Source organism: Ruditapes philippinarum, unplaced genomic scaffold, assembly GCF_026571515.1.
Source record: "Ruditapes philippinarum isolate M1 unplaced genomic scaffold, ASM2657151v2 ctg5360_1_1_1_1, whole genome shotgun sequence".
NCBI classification, from domain to species: domain Eukaryota; kingdom Metazoa; phylum Mollusca; class Bivalvia; order Venerida; family Veneridae; genus Ruditapes; species Ruditapes philippinarum.
The window spans coordinates 108222-122296 of NW_026862805.1; the positions used below are offsets into that span (position 1 = coordinate 108222).

Sequence of the window (14075 nt, forward strand, 5' to 3'; positions counted from 1 at the left end):
TTACTGTAATTAAAAACATGAGGGCCATGATGGCCCGAGGTCGCTCACCTGTATGAAGGCACCCGGAGCGGGGCCAGTTTAAACCCCAGGGCTTTTATTTGAACAAACTTGGAAGACACCCATTAAAAGATGCTTCACGATGTAAAGTTTTTACTACACACATACATGTATAAGGAAAAACAACAATCTACCCCCTCCTTCTGCCCCCCCTCCCCCCCTGGCAGGGCCAATTTTAACCCGAGGGCTTTTAATTGAACAAACTTGGTAGACACCCATAAGAAGATGTTTCATGCTAAACATCTAAGCTCTAGCTCATTGGGTTTTTTTAAAAGAAGATTTTTTAAGTTTTTACTATACACATATAGTTAAAACCAATGACACCCCTGGGGCGGGGCCAATTTTGACCCCAGGGCTTTTATTTGAACAAACTTTGTAGACAATTACTAGAAGATGTTTCATGCTTAATATCTAAACTCTAGCTATTTGGGTTTTTTCAAAGAAGATTTTTAAGTTTTTGCTATACAAATATAAGGAAAATCAATAACACCCGGGGCGGGGCCAATTTTGATTCCAGGGCTTTTATTTGAACAAACTTTGTAGACACTCACTAGAAGATGTTTCATGCTTAATTTCTAAACTCCAGCTATTTGGGTTTTTTCAAAGAAGATTTTTAAAGTTTTTGCTATATACATATAAGGAAAATCAATGACCCCCGGGGCAGGGCCAATTTTGACCCAAGGGCTTTTATTTGAACAAACTTTGTAGACACTCATTAGAAGATGTTTCATGCTTAATATCTAAACTCTAGCTATTTGGGTTTTTTCAAAGAAGATTTTTAAGTTTTTACTATATGCATATAGGGAAAATCAAAGACCCCCTGGGGCGGGGCCAATTTTGACCCAAGGGCTTTTATTTGAACAAACTTGGTAGACACTCACTAGAAGATATTTCATGCTTAATATCTAAACTCTAGCTATTTGGGTTTTTTCAAAGAAGATTTTTTAAGTTTTTACTATATGCATATAGGGAAAATCAATGACCCCCTGGGGCGGGGCCAATTTTGATCCCAGGGCTTTTTTTTAACAAACTTGGTAGACACTCATTAGAAGATGTTTCATGCTAAATATCTTAGCTCTAGCTCTTTGGGTTCTTTAATAGAAGATTTTTTAAGTTTTTACAATATGCATATAGGGAAAATCAAAGGCCCCCTGGGGCGGGGCCAATTTTGACCCCAGGACTTTTATTTGAACAAACTTGGTAGACACTCATTATAAGATGTTTCATGCCAAATATCTAAGCTCTAGCTCTTGGGGTTTTTAAAGAGAAGATATTTAAAGTTTTTTCTTTCGGTTGCCATGGCAACCAGACTTCTGCATGGAATTAAATTCTTTGAACAATTTTTAAAGGTGACCACCAAAGGAACATTCCTGTGAAGTTTGGATGAAATTGGCTTAGTGTGTTATGAGGAGATGTCATTTAAAGAAAAAGTTTACGGACGGACGACGGACGGACAGACGGGCGGCCGGACACCGGACGAAAAGCTATCACAAAAGATCACCCTGTCACTTTGTGACAGGTGAGCTAAAAATGGAGTTTATCTCTTGAAGTGTCAAAATACCTTACAAAAGTAGAATTCTTTTACTTCAGCCATAATTCTGTCAAAATTCATGTCAGAGTTATAAGCCTTAGAAAGTGAGACCCTTATAAGCTCTCAAAGGTGTGTATGAAGAACTCAACCCATTTCCTTCAAAAGTTTTGGAGATACCAACTTGCAAGCATAAATTGATAAAGTAAACCTACTAAGTGTGACGTCCACTCCAAGTACAACAGTTCTCCTTATTCTATGGATAATAGAGCTAAAAAGTCCTTAAAACAGTCTGCAAAAGTCATTAGAACTTGAAAAACATTAACAATCAATTGTGCTAGAATTCAAGCATACTTATAACCCTGAATACAACCAGAATTTATTGCAAAAGATCAGAAAAAAAACCATACCTGAGGGAATAGGCGATGACTGAGCTTGGTTCATGATCATATACTATCACAGGTACACGATCACATGCTGGTAATAGATGATGATCACAGGGGTCACTGAAATATACAAAATATTATAACATGTTTAATAGAGTAATCCCCCTTTGTTGATCACATGGGTCACTGAAATCAGTGTATATTTGAAAGACCCTGCTGATATATACAAAATATTATAACATGTTTAATAGAGTAATCCCCCTTTGTTGATCACATGTGTCAATAAAATATTTAAAATATAAAATGGTTATTAGAGTAATCCCCCTTCGTTGATTTTATAGGATAATATTAAACAACATTATATTGATAGAGGCAGTAATCTCTCTTTGTTGATCACATGATCCACTGAACTATACACAAATTAATTAATCAATATTAATAGAGTAATATCCCTTTGTTTATCACATATGTCACTGAACTATAGGCAAATATAATCAATAGTAACAGGGTAATCTCCCTTTGTGATCACATGGGTAAAGGAACTGTTCTCCATTGTAATCAATATTTTTTGTGTAATCTATAATATGATAGTATACTCAAGTGAAGGTCATGTATGCTTGTGTGGAAGTGGTGTTCGCTTGTGTGGCAATCATAAACCATCTAGACACTGTTTCAAAGAAGCCAGGTTATAGCAATTAGGGGTGTTAGGGACATTCAAGGATCAGCAGTATTAACCCTGCTTATTAGAGAAACATGATAGTACATTCAACTGATGAAATAAAGAACATACAAAGGCATTTGTAACTGGAAGGCACCAGATCCCTGCCAGATAGTATTCCTGATAGTCTTCTTAATAACTGTCCCTAATTTGTCCCCTACTGGTCCCTCTGTCTGGTCTTCACCACCCACTGAAATACCAGATATTCAAAATGCAGCAGGCATTCTTTAGTTTTCATTAATATGAAAGTAGGTAAGTCTTATCAACAGGGTCAGATAAAAAAAAAGTTGGTTAACATTTTATTTTACATTTTTTTTTTGTTTTAAAGGAATCATTTGGTATTTCATGCACTGCTTTCATTGGTTTTTAACAGCAGTATTATTTCAAACTTGGCAACAATTTATCTATATTTATCTAAATTCAAATTACCTTTCTTTACTATAACATTGTCAGGCATGTTAGTAGTGCTATCGGGACCTTGTACACTGGTAGAGTCTGTACATCCCTGATTTTCTGTAGCGTCGTCTGCTGCCATATTTACACTGGTTTCTATGGAAACATTGTTTTCTGTCATCCTTTCTATAGAGTTTTCTAGGCTGGCTGGTGGAGGGGACAACACTGAAAATGTCTAAGATGAAATTACATTGTATATAAAAGCCAAAGTAACATTTTGTTATATTTTTATAATAGTTGGAGGTATCTTTAACCTAAAGATGACAACAAATAAAGATATGGACACAAAATATATTACTTACAATCAAATATTTATTGATATCTTTGTTTTGATAGGATTTCATTTTTAATTTGTAATAAAATTGATAGCAGAAATGTTATTGTTCCTAAAGATATCCTGTTTAATACTTAAACATATACCTGTACATTGTTTAACCTTTTACCCTGTTAAATTTGGATCACCAACATGCCATTATTTGAATTTGGAATTGTCAATTGTTATTTTTAAGTTGTTTCAATATTGATAAGCTTAGATTGAGCAGTTTCCAGTATATATTTTGGTGGTACTTCATGTTTATATAGGCTGGCCTGACTCTATTTTGGTGGTTAACAGGTCTGTTATATGAGATGCTAGCATAAAAAGCATAAATGCTATACAAGAGGGCCATGATGGCCCTGAGGTCGCTCACCTGTATATAGGCCCCCCCACCCCCAACGTTGCAGGGCCAATTTAACCCAAGGGCTTTTATTTGCACAAACTTGGTAGACACCCATAAGAAGATGTTTCATGCTAAACATCTAAGCTCTAGCTCATCGGGCTTTTTAAAAGAAGATTTTTTTTAAAGTTTTTACTATACACATATAGTTAAAAACAATCACACCCCTGGGGCCGGGCCAGTTTTGACCCCAGGGCTTTTATTTGAACAAACTTTGTAGACACTTACTAGAAGATGTTTCATGCTTAATATCTAAACTCTAGCTATTTGGGTTTTTTCAAAGAAGATTTTAAGTTTTTGCTATACACATAAAAAGAAAATCAATGACCCCCGGGGCGGGGCCAATTTTGACCCCAGGTCTTTTATTTGAACAAACTTTGTAGACACTCACTAAAACATGTTTCATGCTTAATATCTTAACTCTAGCTATTTGGGTTTTTTCAAAGAAGATTTTTTAAGTTTTTGCTATACACATATAAGGAAAATCAATGACCCCGGGGCGGTGCCAATTTTGACCCCAGGGCTTTTATTTGAACAAACTTGGTAGACACCTATTAAAACATGTTTGATGCTAAATATCTTAGCCATAGCTCTTTGAGTTCTTTAAAAGAAGATTTTTTAAGTTTTTACTATATGCATATAGGGAAAATCAATGACCCCCCGGGGCGGGGCCAATTTTGACCCCAGGGCTTTTATTTGAACAAACTTGGTAGACAACCATTAGAACATGTTTCATGCTAAATATCTTAGCTCTAGCTCTTTGGGTTCTTTAAAAGAAGATTTTTTAAGTTTTTACTATATGCATATAGGGAAAATCAATGACCCCCTGGGGCGGGGCCAATTTTGACCCCAGGGCTTTTATTTGAACAAACTTGGTAGACACTCACTAGAAGATATTTCATGCCAAATATCTAAGCTCTAGCTCTTATGGTTTTTTAAGAGAAGATATTTAAAGTTTTTTCTTTCGGTTGCCATGGCAACCAGAATTCTGCATGGAATTAAATTCTTTGAACAATTTTTAAAGGTGACCACCAAAGGAACATTCCTGTGAAGTTTCGATGAAATTGGCTTAGTGGTTTATGAGGAGATGTCATTTAAAGTAAAAGTTTACGGACGGACGGACAGACGGACGCCGGACGAATAGCGATCACAAAAGCTCACCCTGTCACTTTGTGACAGGTGAGCTAAAAAAGCCCTAAAAACATTAGCATAAAATGCAAATTTCTTGAATTTACATCCAAGGATATGAGCATCACCTTTTGATATTGATGGTTCCCATTAAATTTGTTGAAATGCAGTCAGCAATTGCCAAGAAATAGTAGAGAAATGAGTATAACTCAAACTCATACATATTGATACTGGACAAGATACTACACCCAGTGATTATGATTTATAATTTGTTCTGTTGACTACTGTTTGGACCAATGAGATTTCAGATATTCATAGATCATACAATAAGTATGGCAATGCGACAAAACCAGCTACCCATACACCAAATAATGTGGAAAATACAATTATACATACTTTATTGTTCAAATACTTTGTTATAATATAACTGTGCATCAGAACTAAAACTATGCACCACAACCATTTAGTTTTCAACACAGACTTGTTATATGTTATGTGGAGCACTTGGAACTTTTGTAGCTAATTAGGGTTTACAAACAAACTTTCACAGTATTACACTAACTCCTAGCAAATCCATGTACATCAAAAATAAGCACCACACATTGTAAAGTCTATTTTGAATGGTAGTGTACCACAAAGCTTGAACATTTCCCCCTAGATTAGATGGGGAAAAAGACCAACATTTTCTAAGTTCTGGTTATTGTCTTTTGTGACATCTCTCCCAGTTAATAACTAACTCCTTTACATTCATTCACAGCAAAATCAAAACATTTCACCAAAAAGTCAAGTATGTCATACAGGAATGTAAGTTTATGTGTCTTTTGTTTTATATAATAGCCAATAAATAGAAATCCAAAACACCACATACAAGTAAGAAGTATGCAGAACTTATACATTTTGTTAACCTGAAAAAAATTAAAGTTTGGATATCAACTGTAAAACTGTATTGTAATATCAAATTTTAAAACTAAAAATCTCGACTTATAAACTTATTTAAGGCTGAAATATATTCAAGACTGAAATTTACTCAAGGCTAAAATTTATTCAAGGCTGAAATTAAAGCTTCAATTTCACATTCAGGTTTCCAGTACCCATTTTAAAGCATAATTCACACATTACAATTCAGCTCAAGTCTTAAGTTTAAAAGCTGCAAATTAAAGAATAAAGCTACAATCTAAATTCAAAGCTCCAAAGTACACTTTAAAGCTCCACCGTAACATTTAAACACTTCAATTTAAAGCTGCAATAATTATGTAAAAGCTCTAAGGCTACAATTTTAATTTTACAACTGCAATCTCAACTTGACAGCTACGTTCTTATCTTCAACATGGACTGAACTTTAAGGCTGCAATTTGAAATTAAGATGGTAACCAGTATGTTAACAAAAAGTTTATAGGAATCAAATGTTAACTGTTGTAAGTCCTTCTTTATTTCATATAAGTTACTTCAGTTTTGCAGTCAACCCTAAAATATTATACTGTAAATCTTTTACCACTGTTGAACACTTCTTTTTTCTCAAACATCACTGTGCATGGATGGGGGTGGGGGAGGGGGAGAATATAACTCTGGTAGATATACATTATTTGTCGAAATACCATAAAACTGGCACAAAAATTGGATACAGCAGACAAGAGCTATATAGTTACATTTATAATCTAAGTTGAAGGATTTGTTAAAAAATAGTTCTATGAGCTGTACAAGCATTTTGTTTCACCTTAGACCTAATTTCTTTGACTGATGTAAAAATGGCTTTACCTCATATGAAATTAACAAAATACAGCTGTTTTAGTAACTATTATATTTTGTCATTTTCTTGAGATTCAACATTTTTGGAAATACTGTTAAATAATCAATTGTGTCTGGAAATACAACTTTATTGGAAACACAATCAATTGTTAGCAGAAATACAACTTTATTGGATATTCAATTTGTTTATATGGATATACAACTTATTTTGGAAATACGATTGTACAATTGTTTTTGAAATACAGCTGATTTTGCAGCTTTAACAAAATGAACAACAAACAAATGAGCGGTGTCACGACAAAACCAACATAGTGCGTTTGCGACCAGCATGGATCCAGACCAGCCTGCGCATCCGCGCAGTCTGATCAGGATCCATGCTGTTCATTTACAAACCCTATAGCAAGTATAGAAACTGATAGCGAACAGCATGGATCCTGATCAGACTGCGCGGATGTGCAGGCTGGTCTGGATCCATGCTGGTCGCAAACCCATTATGTTGGTTTTGTCGTGACGCGGCTCAAATGCTCTTAACTGAACACATGAGCAATAGACTGGGAGAACTAGCAAGTTGGTTACAAACAGAACAATATAAAAAACTCCAGTTCCCAATTATAAATGCGTGCAGAGATATACTTCTGTAGTAGATGTGTTGGAGTGCAGTGCATGGCCAATCACCTTCATCCCTGTGACAGACAACATAACTACTGGAGATATTGTCATGCCACACCCCTGCTGCAGAGATCCCCGGGGTCACACCATAAATATAGCTGTCAGCTGATGTTGTTGACTGTTTTTTCTTACCTATAGTCACACACAGTACACATCATAAAAAAAAAAAAATCAGGAAATTTAACTAAAATCGAAGATCCTACCACCTCTGTATGAATTCAATCCCCCTTTTTAATTTCATTTTTTACTAAGAGTTATGATCAACAGTTGTAAAAAAGTTACAGTCTGTTATAGTCTTTTCTTTATCAGTTAATTAAATAATTGAAATTTGTGTTCAGTCATGATAAATTTTGTTGCCCTTGGGCAATAATACTATCATCTTTTAATATACATTGTATCAAAAATATATATAACTAAATATGTATTATATTAATAGTGTGACATGCTTGTCAAGATAATAATACCTAATGAAAATTGTGTCAACCACTCTCTCCCCCCCCTATTGCCCCCTCCCACCCTTCCCACCTACATCCAGATTCTGCTTATTATTCAGCATAATAACATATTGCAATGTTTAAACGTGAAAATATAACATACGTATTGGAGGAGTAAAGTTTCCTATGCTGAAGTCAGATCTCCGCCTCCCATCGCCAAATTCTGATCCTGACAGTGAAAAAGTATCGTCAAACACTCGAGGAGGGCTGTGTTTCTGTGTGTCTAACTCTGATGATTTTAGTAAAGAAGATGGCAAACTCTGAAATGTTACAGATTTATGTAAATTTTGAGTCTTTGGTCTAAGAAATAAGAACATGTCCTCTTTCTTACCGAATAATACCGATAATCAGGTAAAAGGACCATAGAAAATTGCTCTTTGACTTTATACGTTTTGTTTTTTCTAATACTACGTAAATCTTTTTTCTGGTATAAAAATAAATACTTTTTTATACCACGGACCTTAACCTTATTTGATTTATTAATTTGGCTTACTCTGTCACTGATGGAAGTATTCTTCGTGCTTGATAGTAAAAACAAGAGCCTGGATAATGTAGAATTTTCTTAATTCAAAATGGCCATAATTCTGTCAAAAAATCCATGTTAGCGTTATAGACCTTAAAGAATACCCTCCTATTAAGCTGTTAAATAAGCGTGTGAAGTTCCAATCCATTTCCTTCAGTAATTTTGGAGATACGAACTTGCACGCAAAAATTTAACCAAAGTGTCATGCTGAAACCAACATCAATGCCTGGGTGAGTACAAAAGCTCCTGTTAAGAAACAGTGTTGTATAATAAAAATCGCTTTTTAACATTTCTGATAGGTCATATAGCCATGTACGTAACATTACCCTTGCCTAGAAGCTCCGGTTAAATATTCTTACGACTGTTTATGTTACACCATATAACCTGTTAACAAATCTTATAATGCTTTGCTTTTCATTGAATAATTGTGGCATTTATATTGATTTATATACCCAGCTGCTGTCAATTTGTGAAGAAATCGAACTTTTTTTTCTAAAAAAAATGATGCTTGCTGTATTATAAATTTGTTATAAGTATTTCTGACAGGTTATATGGCCGTAAATATGGATGTTTGCAATATAGCCTGAGCCATTATTTCCAAACAACCGTTCATATAGGACCGTGTAACACGTCAATAACCTTTATACACTCATAAAGTACATATGTACTATACCTACCCGGTCATCTTGTTCTAGTGTTGCAGTGCTGCTTACACTGTTCATGACTGGTTCCTTATCTTTCTTCTGATTGGTTCCCTGTTTCACCTTCTTTTGCTGGATATGTACATCTTGTAATCTTCAAAAATTAAATCAAAACCAAGATACTGAGATGATTTGGATTCTTCAAAAATAAAACTCCTTCAAAGTTTCTAAGACATAATTCACATCTTATAACAAACATCATTTTATATCTATGTGTATTTACACTTGAGTAATGTTTTAAGTCACAACACTGTAAATGTACTTTGGTGACTTTTCAGCTTTACTTGTGCAGGAAGACATGCCACCTAAAACAACATTTCATGTGCCAGAATACACTGGAGTAGAACCACAAACCTTTGGTACGCTACATAAATAAGCGTTCCATAACAAAATTTCAATAAAAGTACAAAATCATATCACATAAATTTTGTAAAATAACCTTTGAATTTGGATTTGTCCAACACTGATAAGAGGGATTTGAAATGCTGAAATACAAAAATTATCCTGCCAACAGTATAGTTCTGTCCAGACCAGTTCACCCTAAAGTACTAGTTAGTCCTTATAAACACCCTAAAGTACTAGTTAGTCCTTATAAACACCCTAAAGTACTAGTTAGTCCTTATAAACACCCTAAAGTACTAGTTAGTCCTTATAAACACCCTAAAGTACTAGTTAGTCCTTATAAACACCCTAAAGTACTAGTTAGTCCTTATAAACACCCTAAAGTACTAGTTAGTCCTTATAAACACTAACGTTTTTCAGGATTAATCCTTTACCTGCTGGAGCCGTAAGCGATTAGCCTTTGAAACCAGTATAAAGCCAGGCCAGCCTGTACATCCATGCAGTCTGACCAGTCTCTATACTATTGGAAACTCAATTCAGCCTTTATTTTTATTGAAATCCCTAAACATTCAAATGAACTTCTCCAAATTCAAAACAGGTTAAATTGCATAAATGAAGAAAGTGAAGGTTTTAAATGATTTGATAAACTAAACACATAAACACATAACTCACTTTACATTCCAGTTTGTCACCGACTCAGCTATAGATTTCTTCAGTAACACTATACCATCCTCGATCTCTCCGTATGTATGTTTCTGCTCACTGTTCAGTGTGAATTTCTTCAAGTCACAAGCTTCCTTCAGTAACTGCTCAATCTTCTCCTTAACACTGTGTGCCATCTCTCTAATGTGACCTTTTTCAACCTGAAGACAGAACATATTTATGAAAAAATATTATATACTCGTAGATTTACAGGCAAGAAAAGGTTGCAACATTGGAAGACATAATCATAGATGCATGAAGAAAAAGACATAATAATGATCAGGCAATAGTAGGTACTCAAGGAAGGAAAGTCAGTGGAAAACAGTGAAATATTATATATGAAGTAAGAAAAAGACACAATAATGATCAGGCAATAGTGGGTACTCAAGGAAGGAAAGTCAGTGGAAAACAGTGAAATATTATAGATGAAGTAAGAAAAAGACACAATTAATCAGGCAATAGTGGGTACTCAAGGAAGGAAAGTCAGTGGAAAACAGTGAAATATTATATATGAAGTAAGAAAAAGACACAATAATGATCAGGCAATAGTGGGTACTCAAGGAAGGAAAGTCAGTGGAAAACAGTGAAATACTATATATGAAGTAAGAAAAAGACACAATTATGATCAGGCAATAGTGGGTACTCAAGGAAGGAAAGTCAGTGGAAGACAGTGAAATATTATATATGAAGTAAGAAAAAGACACAATAATGATCAGGCAATAGTGGGTACTCAAGGAAGGAAAGTCAGTGGAAGACAGTGAAATATTATATATGAAGTAAGAAAAAGACACAATTATGATCAGGCAATAGTGGGTACTCAAGGAAGGAAAGTCAGTGGAAAACAGTGAAATATTATATATGAAGTAAGAAAAAGACACAATTATGATCAGGCAATAGTGGGTTCTCAAGGAAGGAAAGTCAGTGGAAGACAGTGAAATATTATAGATGAAGTAAGAAAAAGACACAATAATGATCAGGCAATAGTGGGTACTCAAGGAAGGAAAGTCAGTGGAAAACAGTGAAATATTATAGATGAAGTAAGAAAAAGACACAATTATGATCAGGCAATAGTGGGTACTCAAGGAAGGAAAGTCAGTGGAAGACAGTGAAATATTATAGATGAAGTAAGAAAAAGACACAATAATGATCAGGCAATAGTGGGTACTCAAAGAAGGAAAGTCAGTGGAAGACAGTGAAATATTATATATGAAGTAAGAAAAAGACACAATAATGATCAGGCAATAGTGGGTACTCAAGGAAGGAAAGTCAGTGGAAAACAGTGAAATATTATAGATGAAGTAAGAAAAAGACACAATTATGATGAGGCCATAATAGGTACTCAAAGAAGGAAAGTCGCTTTTTACAAAGATTAAGATATTTGCAACAAAGTCTATAAAACAAAATATAATCTAAATTGCAAAAACAATTTTTTTTTGGTGCGTTTTACGTCATACCAACATAGTATAATACAGTCATATGGCGACTTTCAAGCTTTACTGGTGGAAGAAGACCTCAGGTGCCCCTGTGTGCATGATCTCAGGTACAAAACAGCACCCGAGTAAAACCACCGATCGTTACCTTAGTGCAATAACTAATTAACGTCTATTAAATTTAGAAGGACCTATTCTGTTACTGCACTAAGGTGACATGATATTCCTTTACCTAGGTATCTTTCTTGCATGAAAGACTCCAAAGACACAGGTGTGGCTCGATCTATAGTGGTGAGAGGAAAGCTGTTTAAAGTCAACATCCTTAATCATTCAGCCATGGATGCCCTAATTTTACATTTAACACTAACAAGTCACCCTGGTTATGTGCACAAAAAGCTTTAATCATTTATAAATTTACATGATTTTACAGTGGTAAGTTTGAAAGAACAATTTACCTGTTGCATTGAAATGCAATCACTGACAAACTTGGCAAGATTCTCTGAACATGAATCAACTTTCATTTTAGTCATATAGTCCAAAACCACACTAAATAAATCTGTTATCCTGTAACCAATATAATATACTCATAGTTATATAATATTACTGCAATTTATAGAGTAATCAAATCTGACATTCAAAAGATAAATTTATATTCATTTTCTTGACTTATTTTCTATGAAGAAAAGTTCAAAAGAAATACAAACCAAGAGCTATCTTTAAGACAGCACAATTGACAGTGCTTGACAGAAAAAAGGGGTTTAACTCTGTGATAAGGAAACATGGAGTGCCTATCAAATCATAGACGTAAGTTTTGGAGATACCTACTGGCACACAAACACTTAGCCCAAGTGTAATGTTGCCTTGATTGAGTACAATAGCTCTCCATAGATGACAATCACTATAAAGGCCATATGGTGACTTCCCAGCTTTACTTGTGGAATAGGACCTCAGGTGCCTTTCTGTGAATTATATCAGGCATAAATGAGCACCCGAGTAGAACCACTGGCATATCGCAAACTAGCTGGACAGTCTCCTCACATGGAAGAATCTGAAGTTCCTTGCAAGATTTGAACCCGTAACAGTGAGGGACAAGTGTTTAAAGTCACCAACCTTAACCACTCGGTCACATAATTCAAGTTAACTATGGTAACACATATAAACAAAGTTTGGCAATACATGTACAAAACAAAGTTGGTCAAACAAGTATAAAACAAGGATAATACAAACTTTAATGTCAGTCTTTTCACTTCATCTTTCAGTCTATATAATATGATTGTCTCTATAACAGACTCATGACTGATTAACAGAGGTGGGACTTTTATCTCCTTTATTTTGATTGTAGAATATCTGAAAACAAAAATAAAGCATTGTCTATATGAATATCTACACAAACATTATTCTTACATTACATAAGAGGGAGGCTGTGGTGGAGTTGTCATGGGTAAGAGTATGTCCCAGAAAAAAGGCTGTCTGAGGCCCAATCCACTTTTTTCAGTTCTGGATATTAAATTTCACTTTCAATTACTGACCAATTTTATGTTTAGCTATTACAGGTTCCAGTGACCTTTCACATGAAAAATAATAAAAGGGCCATAACTCTGGAAAACTTTTGATAACTGAAAATGTGATGATATGCACAACTCGGCTTAGTATTGATCATTCCTGAAAAGTTTGGATAAAATTGCACCAGTGGTTTAAGAGCAGTCCAGGCAAGTTTTGTGACAGACGGACAGATGGACACACAGACATACAATGGAGAAGTGATCCCTATATGTCACCGCAACTCTGTAACAGGCAACAGAACAAGAGCTGTCGGTAGGACAGCACGCTCGACTATTCTAAGTGCTTGATAGTAAAAGAGCCTTGATAATGTTAAATTTTTTAAGTTCACAAAAGGGCTAATTTTTTTTTATAAATTCATGTTATAGGGCTTAGAGAGAGTCTAATAATACAGTATTGAAGGAAATGTCACAAGGGTGTTTTATTGAATATAATAATATTAATTACCTATGAATACATAAATTTGACAGAAAAGGTACAAAGGCTTGTTATTAAGATGTTTTATCAAGTAAATCACTGCTTTATTATCATGAATGCATAAAATTGTCCCAAAAAAAGGCACAAACCCTTCAGTAGTTGTTGATATAACAGCTTACAAGCAAAACTTTACCATGAATTTCTAAGTTGAAAAAAGGGGAGAAAAATCCGCCTAAATGCAAGATAGAATTATGGATCTTTGTCAGTGATCTACAATAATGACCCTAAATCATATGTGAAGTTTTAAATAAATATCTTTAATAGTTATTGAGATATGTAAAACTTGCATGTAAACATTAACCAAGAGACTAAGTAGAAAAGGGGATATGAATCAGCCTTAATGCAAGATAGAGTTATGGAACTTGGTCAGTGACATACAATTATGACCTTCCAATTATGACCCTAAGTGCATGTGTAAAGTTTCAAGTAAATATCTTTGAAAACC

At 34.6% G+C, this 14075-nt stretch overlaps 1 protein-coding gene across 1 annotated transcript in view; it reads right to left on the bottom strand.

Moving 5' to 3' along the window:
* LOC132720281 (1-phosphatidylinositol 3-phosphate 5-kinase-like) overlaps positions 1 to 14075 on the bottom strand; it is a 53923-nt gene that overhangs the window by 14461 nt on the left and 25387 nt on the right. The window contains exons 23-31 of the mRNA XM_060704380.1: positions 12821 to 12940; positions 12049 to 12157; positions 10134 to 10324; positions 9096 to 9213; positions 7999 to 8155; positions 7366 to 7533; positions 3119 to 3307; positions 2762 to 2879; positions 1996 to 2091 (exon numbers count right to left, since the gene is read on the bottom strand). Of these exons, the coding sequence (XP_060560363.1) occupies positions 1996 to 2091; positions 2762 to 2879; positions 3119 to 3307; positions 7366 to 7533; positions 7999 to 8155; positions 9096 to 9213; positions 10134 to 10324; positions 12049 to 12157; positions 12821 to 12940 (1266 nt within the window). The remainder of the gene's footprint in view (positions 1 to 1995; positions 2092 to 2761; positions 2880 to 3118; positions 3308 to 7365; positions 7534 to 7998; positions 8156 to 9095; positions 9214 to 10133; positions 10325 to 12048; positions 12158 to 12820; positions 12941 to 14075) is intronic.